General features: G+C 41.5%; 1 protein-coding gene across 1 annotated transcript; it reads left to right on the top strand.

The window, feature by feature from the left end:
* Window positions 1–532: 532 nt before the first annotated feature.
* BNIP3L (BCL2 interacting protein 3 like) lies at window positions 533–12,181 on the top strand. The gene is made up of 6 exons (XM_035139727.2): window positions 533–728; window positions 4,897–5,077; window positions 6,863–6,935; window positions 8,836–8,939; window positions 10,021–10,170; window positions 11,039–12,181. The coding sequence occupies exons 1-6, from the start codon at window positions 641–643 to the stop codon at window positions 11,085–11,087; spliced, it is 645 nt and encodes a 214-aa protein (XP_034995618.1). The 5' UTR covers window positions 533–640; the 3' UTR covers window positions 11,088–12,181.
* The last annotated feature ends 531 nt before the right edge of the window (window positions 12,182–12,712 follow it).

Raw genomic sequence — 12,712 nt, 5'->3', positions numbered from 1 at the left:
GCTGCACTACAACTCCCGCCATCCCTCGCTCTATGCTGCGATTGCTGAGGCTGATGGGAGATTGAGTCCAGCAACAACTGGAAGCCCACAAGGTCCCCTTTCCCTGGTGGGCTACAAGAGCCCCGAAGTCCTATTAAGACAAATGAGTGTTTCTCAAACTTTGGTCGCCAGCGGCTACTCGACCCTGTATATGTCTAGCTAGCAGGACCAGCGGTCAGGAATGATGGGAGTTGTAGTTCAACAACAGCCGAAATTTGAGAAACACAAAATGGGTCTGAAGGAGGCGAAAACCAGCCAAAGCTCCGGCGCGTGCGCAGTGTAAGAGCGGGCAGGTCAGAGGCGCGGGGGGGGCGGGGCGGAGAAAGAGGGATGAGTTGGTGAGCGCGTGCAAGAGCGCACGCGCGGTGCCGCCGGAGCGACCGCACCTCCCACGCGGACGTGAGGAGCGTCAGGGAGGAATGGGGCGAAAGCGGGGCGAGCGGCGCCTGCTGCTCCGGCGCGTGGGCGTGGCGGCCCGGGCGCTTGCGCAGTGGAGCCGGGGCGGCTGGGGTTGCTGCTGCTCCTCCTGCCGAGCATACAAACACAGACACACAAGCACAAACAGAGGCCTCTCCGTGTCGCTTCTGTCGTGGGCGCCGCCATGTCCTCCCCTCAGGACTCGCTTCCCCAGCACAACAACAACAACAACCCGCCACCTGACGGGACGCCCGCCGAGGCAGGCCTCAATAGTGAGTGGGGGGGGCTTTATTTTGAATTGTTATCGCTACCGCCTTTTTCGCTCTTGTTAGGCTCCTCGGCCTGTAAGTGAGCGGGTCTCCCGGCCAGGAGACTTCGCATCCCCTCAGGGGCGGAGGGACCCCCACCCCACCATGCCCTCCTGGATTGGCTGGCAGCTGGGCCGCGCGAGAGGTGGTTGGCCAATTGGGGGGGGGAGCTGGCGGCTGAGAGGGGGCGGGGCGTGCAATGGAATGCTGGTCGGGAGAGGGCGGGGCGGGGGGGGCAAGAATTTGGGGAGAGGGGAGAGAAGGGGGGCGCCAGAAAAGGGGGTGAAAGGCCTCGAGCCGAAGAAGGGCACCTGGGAGGAGGAGGGCTTGTTAGGTGGTGGGCAAAGCTTGCTTGTCTATTTTATTCAAGTTCGCATCACTCAAGGCGGCTAGGATGCAGCACTGGTCAAAAAGCCTCGCCAGTTCAAAAACACCTCCATGTGCTTTTGTTTATGTGGACCTACACATTTTCTGCCTAGGAGCTTCTTAGCGTGATTAACTCCTGCTGAAAAAATTATAACCACAAAATATGTAAAACAACGATCTTAAAATTTATACATATGTATTCTTCGTTTTCTACTTATTAGCTGCTGCTTCTTTTTTGTTTCTTTAATAATTAAGTTTTCTTCTGTTAAGGGACGCTATTTCACAGCAGTTTGGCTGCCAGTACCGAGATAAACTTTATTTCTTTTGTCATAAAGTGTGAAAGGCATTGTGGGGGGCCTTTCTTTGTCTTGTTCTGTGCCCCCCCCCCTTGCGAGCAATGAATGAATGTTGGTCCTTGGCTCCAGACTCCAGTAAAGTGATGGATGCCAGGTTGTCTGTCTGAGATACAGTACTTGGATCCCTAACCTCCTTGGAAATGAAAGGAACTGGATGTGTGCAATCACAGAGAAACAGTGATCAGGAATAAAAATGCAGGCTTTTTGAAAGAAGGAAGTTTAGGTGGTCACAGGTAGGAGAAAAATAATGGGCTGGAGATGGCTATGGATGGAGCTGATGAGTTAATTTTTGGAAATTAAAGGGGGAAGTGGAAAGGATTGGGGTGTGGGAAGGATGGAATCTTTATGAGAGAAGGACTTATTGAATGGTCTGTTCTTGTTTATTTACTGTTCTAGACAGAAAGAATTAGATTGATGTTGCATTCCTAAACATACCTTGAAAGTATGGCTCATTGAAGGCAAATTGACTAAACTTGGTTTCAGTTGGGTTTATAAGTAAGTTTCAATAGCTGCAGGCAGATATGAGTATAGCAGACGAGTCAGATGTCTATGCCCTGAGAGATCTGTGAATTGGCATGTTTTGACAGGGTGAGCTAATTTAGTTGCTGGCTATCTCAAATAGTTGGGATGCTGGGGAACTAGCTAGAGTGTGAGAATGAGTTTATTCAGTGGCTGAGTCAATATTACTGACGTGTGCTGTTTTTCTCTTATATCCGGGGTCTGTCAGCTGGTCCAGTGTAACCTTTTGTTTGTGGATCAGGATGGAGGAACATCCAAATAGCTTCGGCTTGGATTTCATAATACAATAGTGAAATTATTCTTGATCATCTCACATGTTTGGCTATTTCATATACTGTATGTGAACTAATGATTTAAAAGATGGATAGCCTGAAAGCTTCTTCCCTGCCCTCTCCCAGCCCCCAGTATACCTGACAAGTTAATATGAAAGACAGTTAATCTGTTCTTAAAGCATATGCCTATTGAATGAGTCCACTATCATGCGTACAATTATTCCTTAATAAGGTTTTTGAGGATTGTAGTTGAAATTCTTTGAGACCATGCGTTATCAAAGTTCTTTTTAACTTGCACATATGCATGTTGTATTTTGAACTTCACACAAATAAAAGGTATTCTCCCATTCACTTAGTATTGTAAACTATTTTTAAAAATGTATTAAAAATCATTAAGGCAAAATAACACATTGCATGTATTCATGTGAAACATTTTTAATCTGCCCTTTATCGACCAGTGATCCCAGTGAGCAAAATATGAAAATCACAGTGAACAATTTCATCAGAATCAAGTCACAGGGCAGATAAAGAGACCATCTGGATCACTGTTCTTGTTACGACTCGTGCCTGGGTCTAGAAGGACGGCCACACTGATAGTTATAAAACATAAACTCTGAATTGGTCTCCCCACCCAGAAAAACAGTTTGTTCATCTCATACTACAATCGTCTGTCTTCTTCAGCCATTGTCCGAACTCATGGAATTCAGCCTGAAACACTTAACAGTGTTTTACAAAATGGAAATTGCACAAGAATTGAACCCAGGTCTCCCAGATTCAAGTTTGACTCATGTTAGGCCACAGTGACTACTAGTTAAAACGGTATCTTTAGTTTTGCTTCAAAATACCGTTTATGTTATAATCCTTGCTTATCTGATGATCAGAGCTGAAAAAGTCCTAGGAGATTTTAGAAATATTTTTTGATTATTTTTTCTGTAAGTATGTAATACAAGCCTTGCTGGATTGAACGAAATGTCCATCTGTTCCAGCATTCTGATTCCCACTGTGGTTAGACAGATTCTTCTGGGAAAGTTACAAGCAAGGCATATACGCAACAATATTTCTTGGCTCTAGCACCTGGTATGCCAGGTAGCTCCATGTTGCGATCATGTCTTATAATCAGCCCAAGCATGTGAGGAGGATGAGAGCGAGCTCCGAGGTGCCTCAGCAGCGAGCCAGGCACTAACCCGCCCACTCAGGCAGCATCTCCACATGGCGCTTGCCCACCTGCTGCCAGAGCAGGGTTTCCTTGGGGTGGCACTGGCGGCAGCAGGTGCCTCCGGAGGACTTGGGGAGCAACAGCGGCTGCACAATGTGAGCACTGGCAGTGGGCAGCCTTTGTGGGGAAGTGTGGCTCTTCCATGCGCTCGCAGCAGTGAGCATACTCAGTCTGTTGCTGGGGAGGGGAGGCAATTGTCCTCCTGTGCCCAGTGATGTCAGTGCTAACAGTGGGCAGCCTTGAGTCTCAGGCCAAGAATGGCAGCCAGACTTTTGGATCTGTTTGCAAATACTGTAGAGAATCTTCAGGCACAAAATGCACCTGGTGGCCAGCTAATTTCAAGACCTGACTTCAGTGTCAAATGCACTTGCTTAGTGTTAACTATACAGTTGATATCTGAACAGTTGATATCTGATAGCTGTTTAAAAAGTACAAGTTGAACATTTTGTCCTTGCTCTACACTTGAGGCAGCAAAATATATTTTTTCCTGAAAGGGTCAGGATGTGTGTGTGCTTGTTTTAAGTCCTGTCAATCCAGACTGCTTCAAATTTTCCCAGATGTAGAAGTCCTTTTGAACAAGATTCATCTTATCATAGGGAAGGAATAAGGTAAAGGGACCCCTGACCATTAGGTCCAGTCGTGACCGACTCTGGGGTTGCGCGCTCATCTCGCATTATTGGCCGAGGGAGCCGGCGTACAGCTTCCAGGTCATGTGGCCAGCATGACAAAGCCGCTTCTGGCAAACCAGAGCAGCACATGGAAACGCCGTTTACCTTCCCGCTGTAGCGGTTCCTATTTATCTACTTGCATTTTGACGTGCTTTCGAACTGCTAGGTTGGCAGGAGCTGGGACCAAGCAACGGGAGCTCACCCCGTCACAGGGATTCGAACCGCCGACCTTCTGATCAGCAAGCCCTAGGCTCAGTGGTTTAACCACAGCGCCACCTGGGTCCCTAGGGAAGGAATAGGATACTGATAAAATTGTGCAGAAGGACTTCAGAAGCAAATGATGCATACTTCTCTTCCATCAGCTCCAAGCGTAAACATAGAAAATACAGTGGCAATTTCTGTCAGCAGGAGTTCCTTGCATTTCCCGTGCACACTGCTCATAGACACACTCATTGAAGACACAGCATCAGCATCTCCAACATGCCTGATCACACAAGTAAACAAATATTAATAGTTATTTACATGTGGCTGGTTCATAGTGTGTGAATTTACTTTTAAGAAATAGTTCATAATGTTGCTCTGTTGATGAATGGAAAATTATTATTTGGTGCCTGTGGATGTCTTCTTTCTGGTTATCTAAATTTGGCATGACTGCATATTTCTGCAAGTGAGAGATAAACCTTATGCTGTGTTTTAGTTTCATGGTTTCTGATGAAACATCTGACTGTTCAACAGGCTCCTGGGTAGAGTTGCAGATGAATGGCAATGGCAACGATAATGGAAATGCGAAAAATGGTGGTCTGGAACACGTTCCTTCTTCATCTTCCATCCACAATGGAGACATGGAGAAGATACTTCTAGATGCTCAGCATGAGTCTGGACAGAGCAGTTCAAGAGGTAGTTCTCACTGTGACAGGTAGGAATTCAAGCTCTATCAACTTCACTGGAATAGATTCATTTTTCTTGAACCAAGTACTGCCAGTTCAGTTCCTAGTCTGAATATAAATTGAATGTTTTTTCTTCTTTACCTCCTATATACATTTATTTTTGAACAAATAACCTTTTGCTACTATGAATCTATGGGCTACAATTCAAATACTGTTAAAAAAATGATCCTATTGACTTCTGGAGGCTTCAATCTTCAATTACTTAGATTTATTTCTGAATGAGTGGAAAAGTTGCATGTACCTGGGTGCTGTCCTTGTACATCTACATTTGAATATCAACTTAAAGTTTTTTGAGGTGGTTTTTAAAAAAAGAAAGAAAGAAAGAATATTTTTCAATCTTCTTAACTAGAAATTGGCTGTAAGCCATGTTGGTCAATTATTTCATCCTTTCATCTTGAGGCAGGTTCTTTGTGTTCAGCCACCTCTATGCCCCAGATCACCCTCATCCCCTTGTGCAAATCTACAGGTACGAGTAAATAGGCTAACCCAAGTTAAAGATGACTGTCTTTGTAGTTTCAAGGAGTGTTTAAAACCTACTAAGTAACCGGTAATGGGGAATAGCAAAACCACTCCCCAATTATTTGTCAATCTGACCTAGAGGAACATTTTCTTGTTTCCAAATATGGTGCAAAACACAACTCACCCATCAAATCTCTCAAATAGTCTTGACAATCTAGCAGGAATCTATGCCACGCAGTATCTCTTCATTGGATCTTTGTAATTATTATTGTAAATCAAAATGTCCTGCTGTAATTGCTTTCTCTGTCCTTTTTCCTGTTAACCACTGGGCATGGCTTTACTTTTTCTGATAATGTTAAAACACCCTTCTATTTTACAGTAATAAAATTTTAGAAAAAAAATAGAAGTGTGTTCTGAAGAAGTCATAGGTTGTAACTCGTCCTTAGGTATGTCAAATTGTCCTCCTATTGTATTTAATATACTACTAGTTGATTACATTAATCAATTTAAAGATGACCAAAGAAATTCTTATATTTGAGTCTATGTCAATGTGATATCCTTCCTTGGAGGTTTTTAAGCAGAGGTTGGATGGCCATCTGTCATTGATACTTTAGCTGGGATTCCTGCTTTGCAGTGGGTTGGACTAGATGACCCTTGGGTCCCTTCCAACTATATGATTCTATAATATGACAGAGTAGTTGTTCACTTGCTAGGGAGACGAGCTGACTGGCTTCTGAATTTCAGAAATGGGTGTGGCCCTACTTTCTCACTGGAAGTAGATGATTAGGGGGACAGGCACCAACTACTCTAAAAAAAGGAAGAGAGGATATGAATGGAGCTAGGTGGTCTCTGGGCAGCAATGTAAACTGTTTTGTTTTTGCTTTGCTGTTACCAGCCTTCAACATATGCATAGTTTTGAGTTTTTGCCACTGAGGAAGCACAAGAAATCAAGTTCTTTGAACTTTTAATTTCTGAATTAGAATCCAGCATATATGTAAGTGATTCTTTACAGTCATTTGTCCTAATTTCAAATGTACTAACATTTTCTTAATGGGATTTGCACTACAGAAATATGTCTAATGGTGTTCCATGTTAGTTATATAGCATTGCACCCTTCAACTGCAGTAGTCTCTCAGCAGCTTTTTCTGCCCTGTCCTCAATCTACATGTTCCCTGGATCTCCTGGTGTTACCTGGCTCTATACAGTACTACACAGGTTACATTCAGTACTTCTAAGTGCACGTAATTATTATAATTAAGTTCCATAACAATAGTAATGGTACCCTTTTATTCTAGCCCTTCTCCTCAAGAAGATGGACAGATAATGTTTGACGTGGAGATGCACACTAGTAAAGACAATAGTTCTCAGGTACTTTTCCTACTACTTCCATATAATACTGTTTGAGGTGAAGATGTTAGGTCCACCTGAAAGAGCAATTTAAGTTAAAACATGTAATCATATTTTCTACTGAGAACTGAAGTAAGAGCAGCATGCTTTTAAGTGGATAAGTGGATTAGTAAGCAGAATTTAAAATTGTTTACTAGCGATGAATCTTCATTTGCTTTAACCTTTAAAAATGGCATAATCTGCATTTCTCGGTTTTGAGTTGTGGAAAACACACTTCTGCTATGCAGTCAGTGTGTAGTTTATAAATAATTCCTTATGCTTAATGCTTTTTGTCCTGTCAGTGGCCTTGACCTTGTCAGTGGCTAAGCACCTGAGATACTGCATCATATAATTTAAAGCAATGATTAAAACAATGAGTGACATGGAACCTCTGGCCCATGGACTTAATTAGGCCTGGAAAGAGTTCTAATTTGGCCCATGGTGCTGTTTTCTCCAGTCCACATTCACCTGGCATCGTTTATGATGTCAGGTGTGGGCTCCAACAAAGAAAAGTTCTTCACTTAACATCTGGCAATTGGCAGGTTGATACCCTTCTTTTGGTCAAAAGGGCCTGCAAGTGGGAGGGGGTGAGGGCAGAATGTGGCCTCCATTTGAATCCAGTTCCCCACACCTGCTGTAAATTAAAATGTTTATTTTGAAACCTTGATTGCAATTAGGATTTTAGAAAACTAATTTTGATCTCACCTGAGAGTTTCAAGTGTTGGAGAGTGTGTTGTGGCAAGTTGCCAGAACGCTTTTATGTATGTAATTATACACTCAGGGAGACCAATAGTCATTCAAATTACATTGAAGCGATAGCTAGGATTTCAGGGTATTTCTCAATACAAGGTTGCCTTTAATTTCAGACAGTGCTCAGTCTTCAAGCCTATTACAAATGTTACAATATATCATAGTTATTCTCCCTAAATCCTTCATTTTATAAACATCTTTAGATAAATGCTGGCCTGGTAGGGTTGCCGGACTCAATAGAGCAGTGTTTCCCAACCTTGTGCCTCCAGCTGTTTTTGGACTACAATTCCCATCATTACTGACCACTGGTCTTGCTAGCTAGGGATGATGGGAGTTGTAGTCCCAAAACATCTGGAGGCACAAGGTTGGGAAACACTGCAATAGAGGACAGGACTTCTGTGCCTTTAATTGCCCTGCTCTCTTTTTAGTCTGGAAACCTTAAAGAGAAACCAGCAGTTTCTCTTTAAGGTTTCCAGACTCAAAAGAGAGCAGGGCAATTAAAGGCACAGAAGTCCTGTCCTTTATTGAGTCCGGCAACCCTATGGCCTGGTCATTGTGAGAAAGCTTTGTTTTTGATATTGTTGTTATTTTACTTACATACCTTTCACCAAAGGTTAAAATCAGTTTAAACAGTTTATAATGGGTGAGTCCCTATATAGAGAGGGGGGGGGCTATCAAGGGCAGTTTGGGGTGTGTGTGTGTGTGTGTGTGTGTGTGTGTGTATGTATTCAGCATATGGAAGCTAAACAATGAAGGTGCCAGATACAGGTCTGTGAGAAAGGAGTTCCCCAACTTACGCGCTGCTAGAGAGGATACCGTCTAAATAAGTGACAAGAACTGATGCAAATTAACTCTGTTTAAGTTGTTCTCACCTAAGTACATGGGTTGGGTAAGAGGGCCAGAACTAGTAATCTTTTGCACAACTCCCTATCAGTGCTGGGCAGTAACTACCGCAAGGAGTAGTTGAGTTAGTAAGTTGCAAATAACACAAAATGCCTATTGACACAAACATAAGAAAATATATTTTCTATTTAAGATAAAACCAAAGAGACAATAAATCCTTGAAACATCATGGAATTACACTTAATATTACCTTACTTGAATTTGTGAAATTGCTCCCTTTTATTTTCAGTCTGAAGAGGAAACATTAGAAGGGGAGAAGGAAGTGGACATTTTGAAGAAAAGTGTTGATTGGGTATCGGACTGGTCAAGTAGACCTGAAAATATTCCTCCCAAGTGAGTTGAAATCTTTACTACTCAGTGGTCCTTTGCTTAGAAGGAAATACTGTTGTATCAGAATATAAAGCTTTGTGGTGGTGCTGTTTTTAAAAGGATTACTGTAAAAAGTGCTCTCAAGGCTTTTAGCAAAAATAGTTAAATTCTGTACCTTGTATTTTTTTCTGAAAAATATGGAAAACATTCCTGCTTGCTCCCCACCATCCTAGTGTACTTGTGCTGCAGTACTCTTCATAGGATTTGGATATAACATATGAAAAGGATCTAGGGGCCTTAGTAGACCACACGCTTAACATGAGTTAACAGTGTGATGCTGCAACAACAAAAAATGCTAATGGTATTCTAGACCGCATTAACAAAAGAATAGTGTCCCGATTAAGGGAATTAATAGTACCACTCTGTTCTGCCTTGGCCAGACTACACCTAGAGTACTGTTTCCAGTTCTGGGCAACACAATTTAAGAAGGACATTGACAAGCTGGAATGTGTGCAGAGGAGGGTGACCAAGATGCTCAAGGGTCTGGAAACCAAGCCTTATGAGGAATGGTTGAGGGAGTGGTGCCCTTCCTGTGAAACGCCCTCCCATCAGATGTCAAGGAGATAGAGAACAACACAACTTTTAGAAGACATTTGAAGACAGCCCTGTGTTGGGTAGTTTTTAATGTGTGACTTTTATTATGTTTTTATATGTACTGGAAGCCACCCAGAGTGGTTGGGGAAACCCAGCCAGATGGGCGGGGTAACAATAACAATAATCATCATCATCTTCTTAACGGTAATGGTAAACTAATGCTGATTTGCGCATCATGAATGGTAAGCTGCGTGGGGATTTTAAATGCAGTGTCCCTAGTTCGTATATTAAAAGTAGGAGGTAGATAACAGTATCTCTCTATCTGAAAAAGGAATGCTATTTCGGGCCTCCCCATCTCTTCAGCTACTGCTCCCATGTCTTCTGAATCGGAGTGAGATGTTTTCCCAGAAGCTTCCCAACTCTTAGATTTTGCAATTGCTGTCCGTTGTGCTTTTTAAAACGCGTCTAGTTCAGTTCATTCTATCACATGCCATCCATTTCTTTTTTGAAGGGAATTTCACTTCAGACATCCTAAACGAGCTGTTTCTTTAAGCATGAGGAAGAGTGGAGCCATGAAGAAAGGTGGCATTTTCTCAGCTGAGTTTCTTAAGGTTTTCATTCCATCTCTGTTCATATCTCATGTTTTGGCTTTGGGATTAGGGTAAGTACTTGCACATATATTTAGGTTTTATCTGCATTGGATTAGAACGTGTATTTATATGGGGGAATTTACTCATCAATTGCTTTGGGATGTTTTAAGGGAAGCGATGCATATCATTTACTACAACTATTTAAATTTATATCCGACCCTTCCTCCCAAAGGAGCCCAGGGTGACAAACACACAAACAATCGTGTGCATGCACACGAAAGCTCATACCAATGACAAACTTAGTTGGTCTTCTAAGATGCTACTGGAAGGATTTTTTTTATTTTGTTTCAATAAAACAAAACGTCTCAGAACAATTCCAATGCAGATGCAAACTGAGTGAATAAACTCTTGGATATTTGTACATTTTAATTACTTTCAGCAGTTTTGACGGTAACCCAGTAGAGATTCCATTGTATTTGGAGAAAGAATAAAAATATTTTTACATACCAAGGCAAACCCTGTGAAGCAATACAAAGTGTTCATTTGATCAGCCAGATCAGAAGAGAAGAATGTTATAGAAGTAAACTCAGTGACTAGAAAGCAGGGGGAACCCTGCAGATATTTCCCATAATTTTCTGTTGTGTGAGTAGCTACTATCTTTTTGTAAACTGCTTTGAGAGTTTTTTACATTCAAGTAGTGCACAAATTTTATGAAATAAATAAATTTAATCCTGGGAAGAATCAACTATAGATGATAACAATATGCTTTCTTCACAAGATATGTTCATTCCAGTCTGATGAGTTGTGTGAATTAGTATTAAACTACATTAACCTATTTGTATGATTGGTGGGTGTCTGTCTTATTACTTTAGCTGAACAAAATCTTAAGCATAATGAGAATTTCTAAGACAGCATACTTTGCTTTGTGCTTCATTTCAGTATCTACATTGGAAAACGACTGACCACACCTTCAGCTAGCACTTATTGAAAGAAGTGGTGCACAAACCCTGGAAATCCTTGTAATCTGTGAAGGTGTTATTGTCACATTTGTACATCTTGAACTTGAGACAACTTTAAGCATGACCCCTTCCCAGCCTCCACCTTGTTTTTACATATCCAGGTTCCAGTAACTCTTGAAATTCAGTATTGTATTGGAACTCTGTGGAGACGTCTCAATAGTCTCTTCCCTGTCCCTAGCCTTTCTCCACATCCTGCAAGACACATCAGAGTTGCCTAACAGAGTTTACAATTGCCTATACGTTGCAAGGGCTTCTTTCAGTGCAAAATGCCACCAGCAAATTATAATTTTATCAGTGATGGTGTTCCCTCCTCTGTACTACAGCAAGAAATAATCTGCACAGTGCATGCATGATTAAATTGTTGGGTATAAGAACCTCCAGTCTGTAAAAGACTCATAATTAACTGAAGTTGGTTGTAAAAACAAACAAAATCATTGGCAGTTTTGTTCTAAAGTGTAGCTTATTTTACAATTCTCTTGACTAATGTTTTTAGCTTTTGGGAGGCAAAAGCTCACAAAAATCAAAGCAGGATAAAAATTGATTAATCAGCAACTTTTAATACTGAATAATACTTGTCTTTTCTATGAAGTAGTGAATTAATTTCTGGTAGGAAAAAACCTGTTCAGCACCTAGAAATTGTTTTTAGAAAGAACTGCATTATTTGCATGTGAAGAAGCTTTTAGTATTCCTTAGCATTTTACTTAACAAAAGGTTTCCTTTTAAAAGTAGTTTAACTTGAAGTATTTTTGAAGTATTTAGACTCCATGTAAAAGGAGATTTTACTTGTTTTGGGACCACTTGCAAATTTACAAATAGATGATTGTTTCAGTAGCTACTCGAGGCATACTTCCTGGAAATAGTCTTGCAGTTGTGTAAAAGACATTTTATGAAGCTCTGAGCTGTCTTCTGTGGTTGAGTTTCATTACTCCCATTTTCCATGGTTGAATGTCCCTTGGCAATACCTGAAATCCTAAGGTCCTTAGTGATATCTTGTATAGCTAGATGGGAATCTTGCTCATGGGAACACTCAGCCTTTTCCTCCTTCAGATACACTTCCCCCCCCCCCCCAAAAAAATATGAAGCTTAGTTCCAAATGGTTTCAACACATGTGGGCAAACAAATGCCCCTAAGGTAGATTTGTATTGGATTTTGGAACATGTAGATGATTCTGAAGGATAGAATGCTTTGTTTTATATCTATATAATGATGAACTTTAATAATGCATATTTAGGGAACCATTACTAATTTTAAAATGAGTGAAATTCCATTGAAATAGAACATATTAGATTGACAGCAAAAACACCCCAAATATAAGTTGGGTAAACCTTTGGAAACAGGTACTCTGTTTTTCCCTTTGCATCAGATCTCCAAGTAGGCAGTGTAAGCATGGTGGCCAATGCCAGTGAAAATAGGTGAACGTCATGAAGCAGAGTGAACAAGCATGAAATCCATTTCTGTTTCTGTAACACAACATACTTATTTTATTTTTATTTTTTACTATTCTGTGGTAACATCTGGGTTTCCCTTTGCCCCCTTAGGCTTTGAATGATAGCACTTTTATTACTTGCAACTGAGTATTTATTTCCTGCGTGGA

This window comes from Zootoca vivipara, chromosome 15 (genome assembly GCF_963506605.1).
Source record: "Zootoca vivipara chromosome 15, rZooViv1.1, whole genome shotgun sequence".
Lineage (NCBI taxonomy): Eukaryota > Metazoa > Chordata > Lepidosauria > Squamata > Lacertidae > Zootoca > Zootoca vivipara.
This window is presented reverse-complemented; position numbering and strand designations above follow the sequence as displayed.

Coding starts and splice junctions, on each gene's coding strand:
- BNIP3L (XM_035139727.2), top strand. CDS start 641: ATGTCCTCCCCTCAGGACTCGCTTCCCCAGCACAACAACAACAACAAC. Junction 729..4,896: donor CGCCGAGGCAGGCCTCAATA/GTGAGTGGGGGG, acceptor ACTGTTCAACAG/GCTCCTGGGTAGAGTTGCAG. Junction 6,936..8,835: donor GTAAAGACAATAGTTCTCAG/GTACTTTTCCTA, acceptor TTTTATTTTCAG/TCTGAAGAGGAAACATTAGA.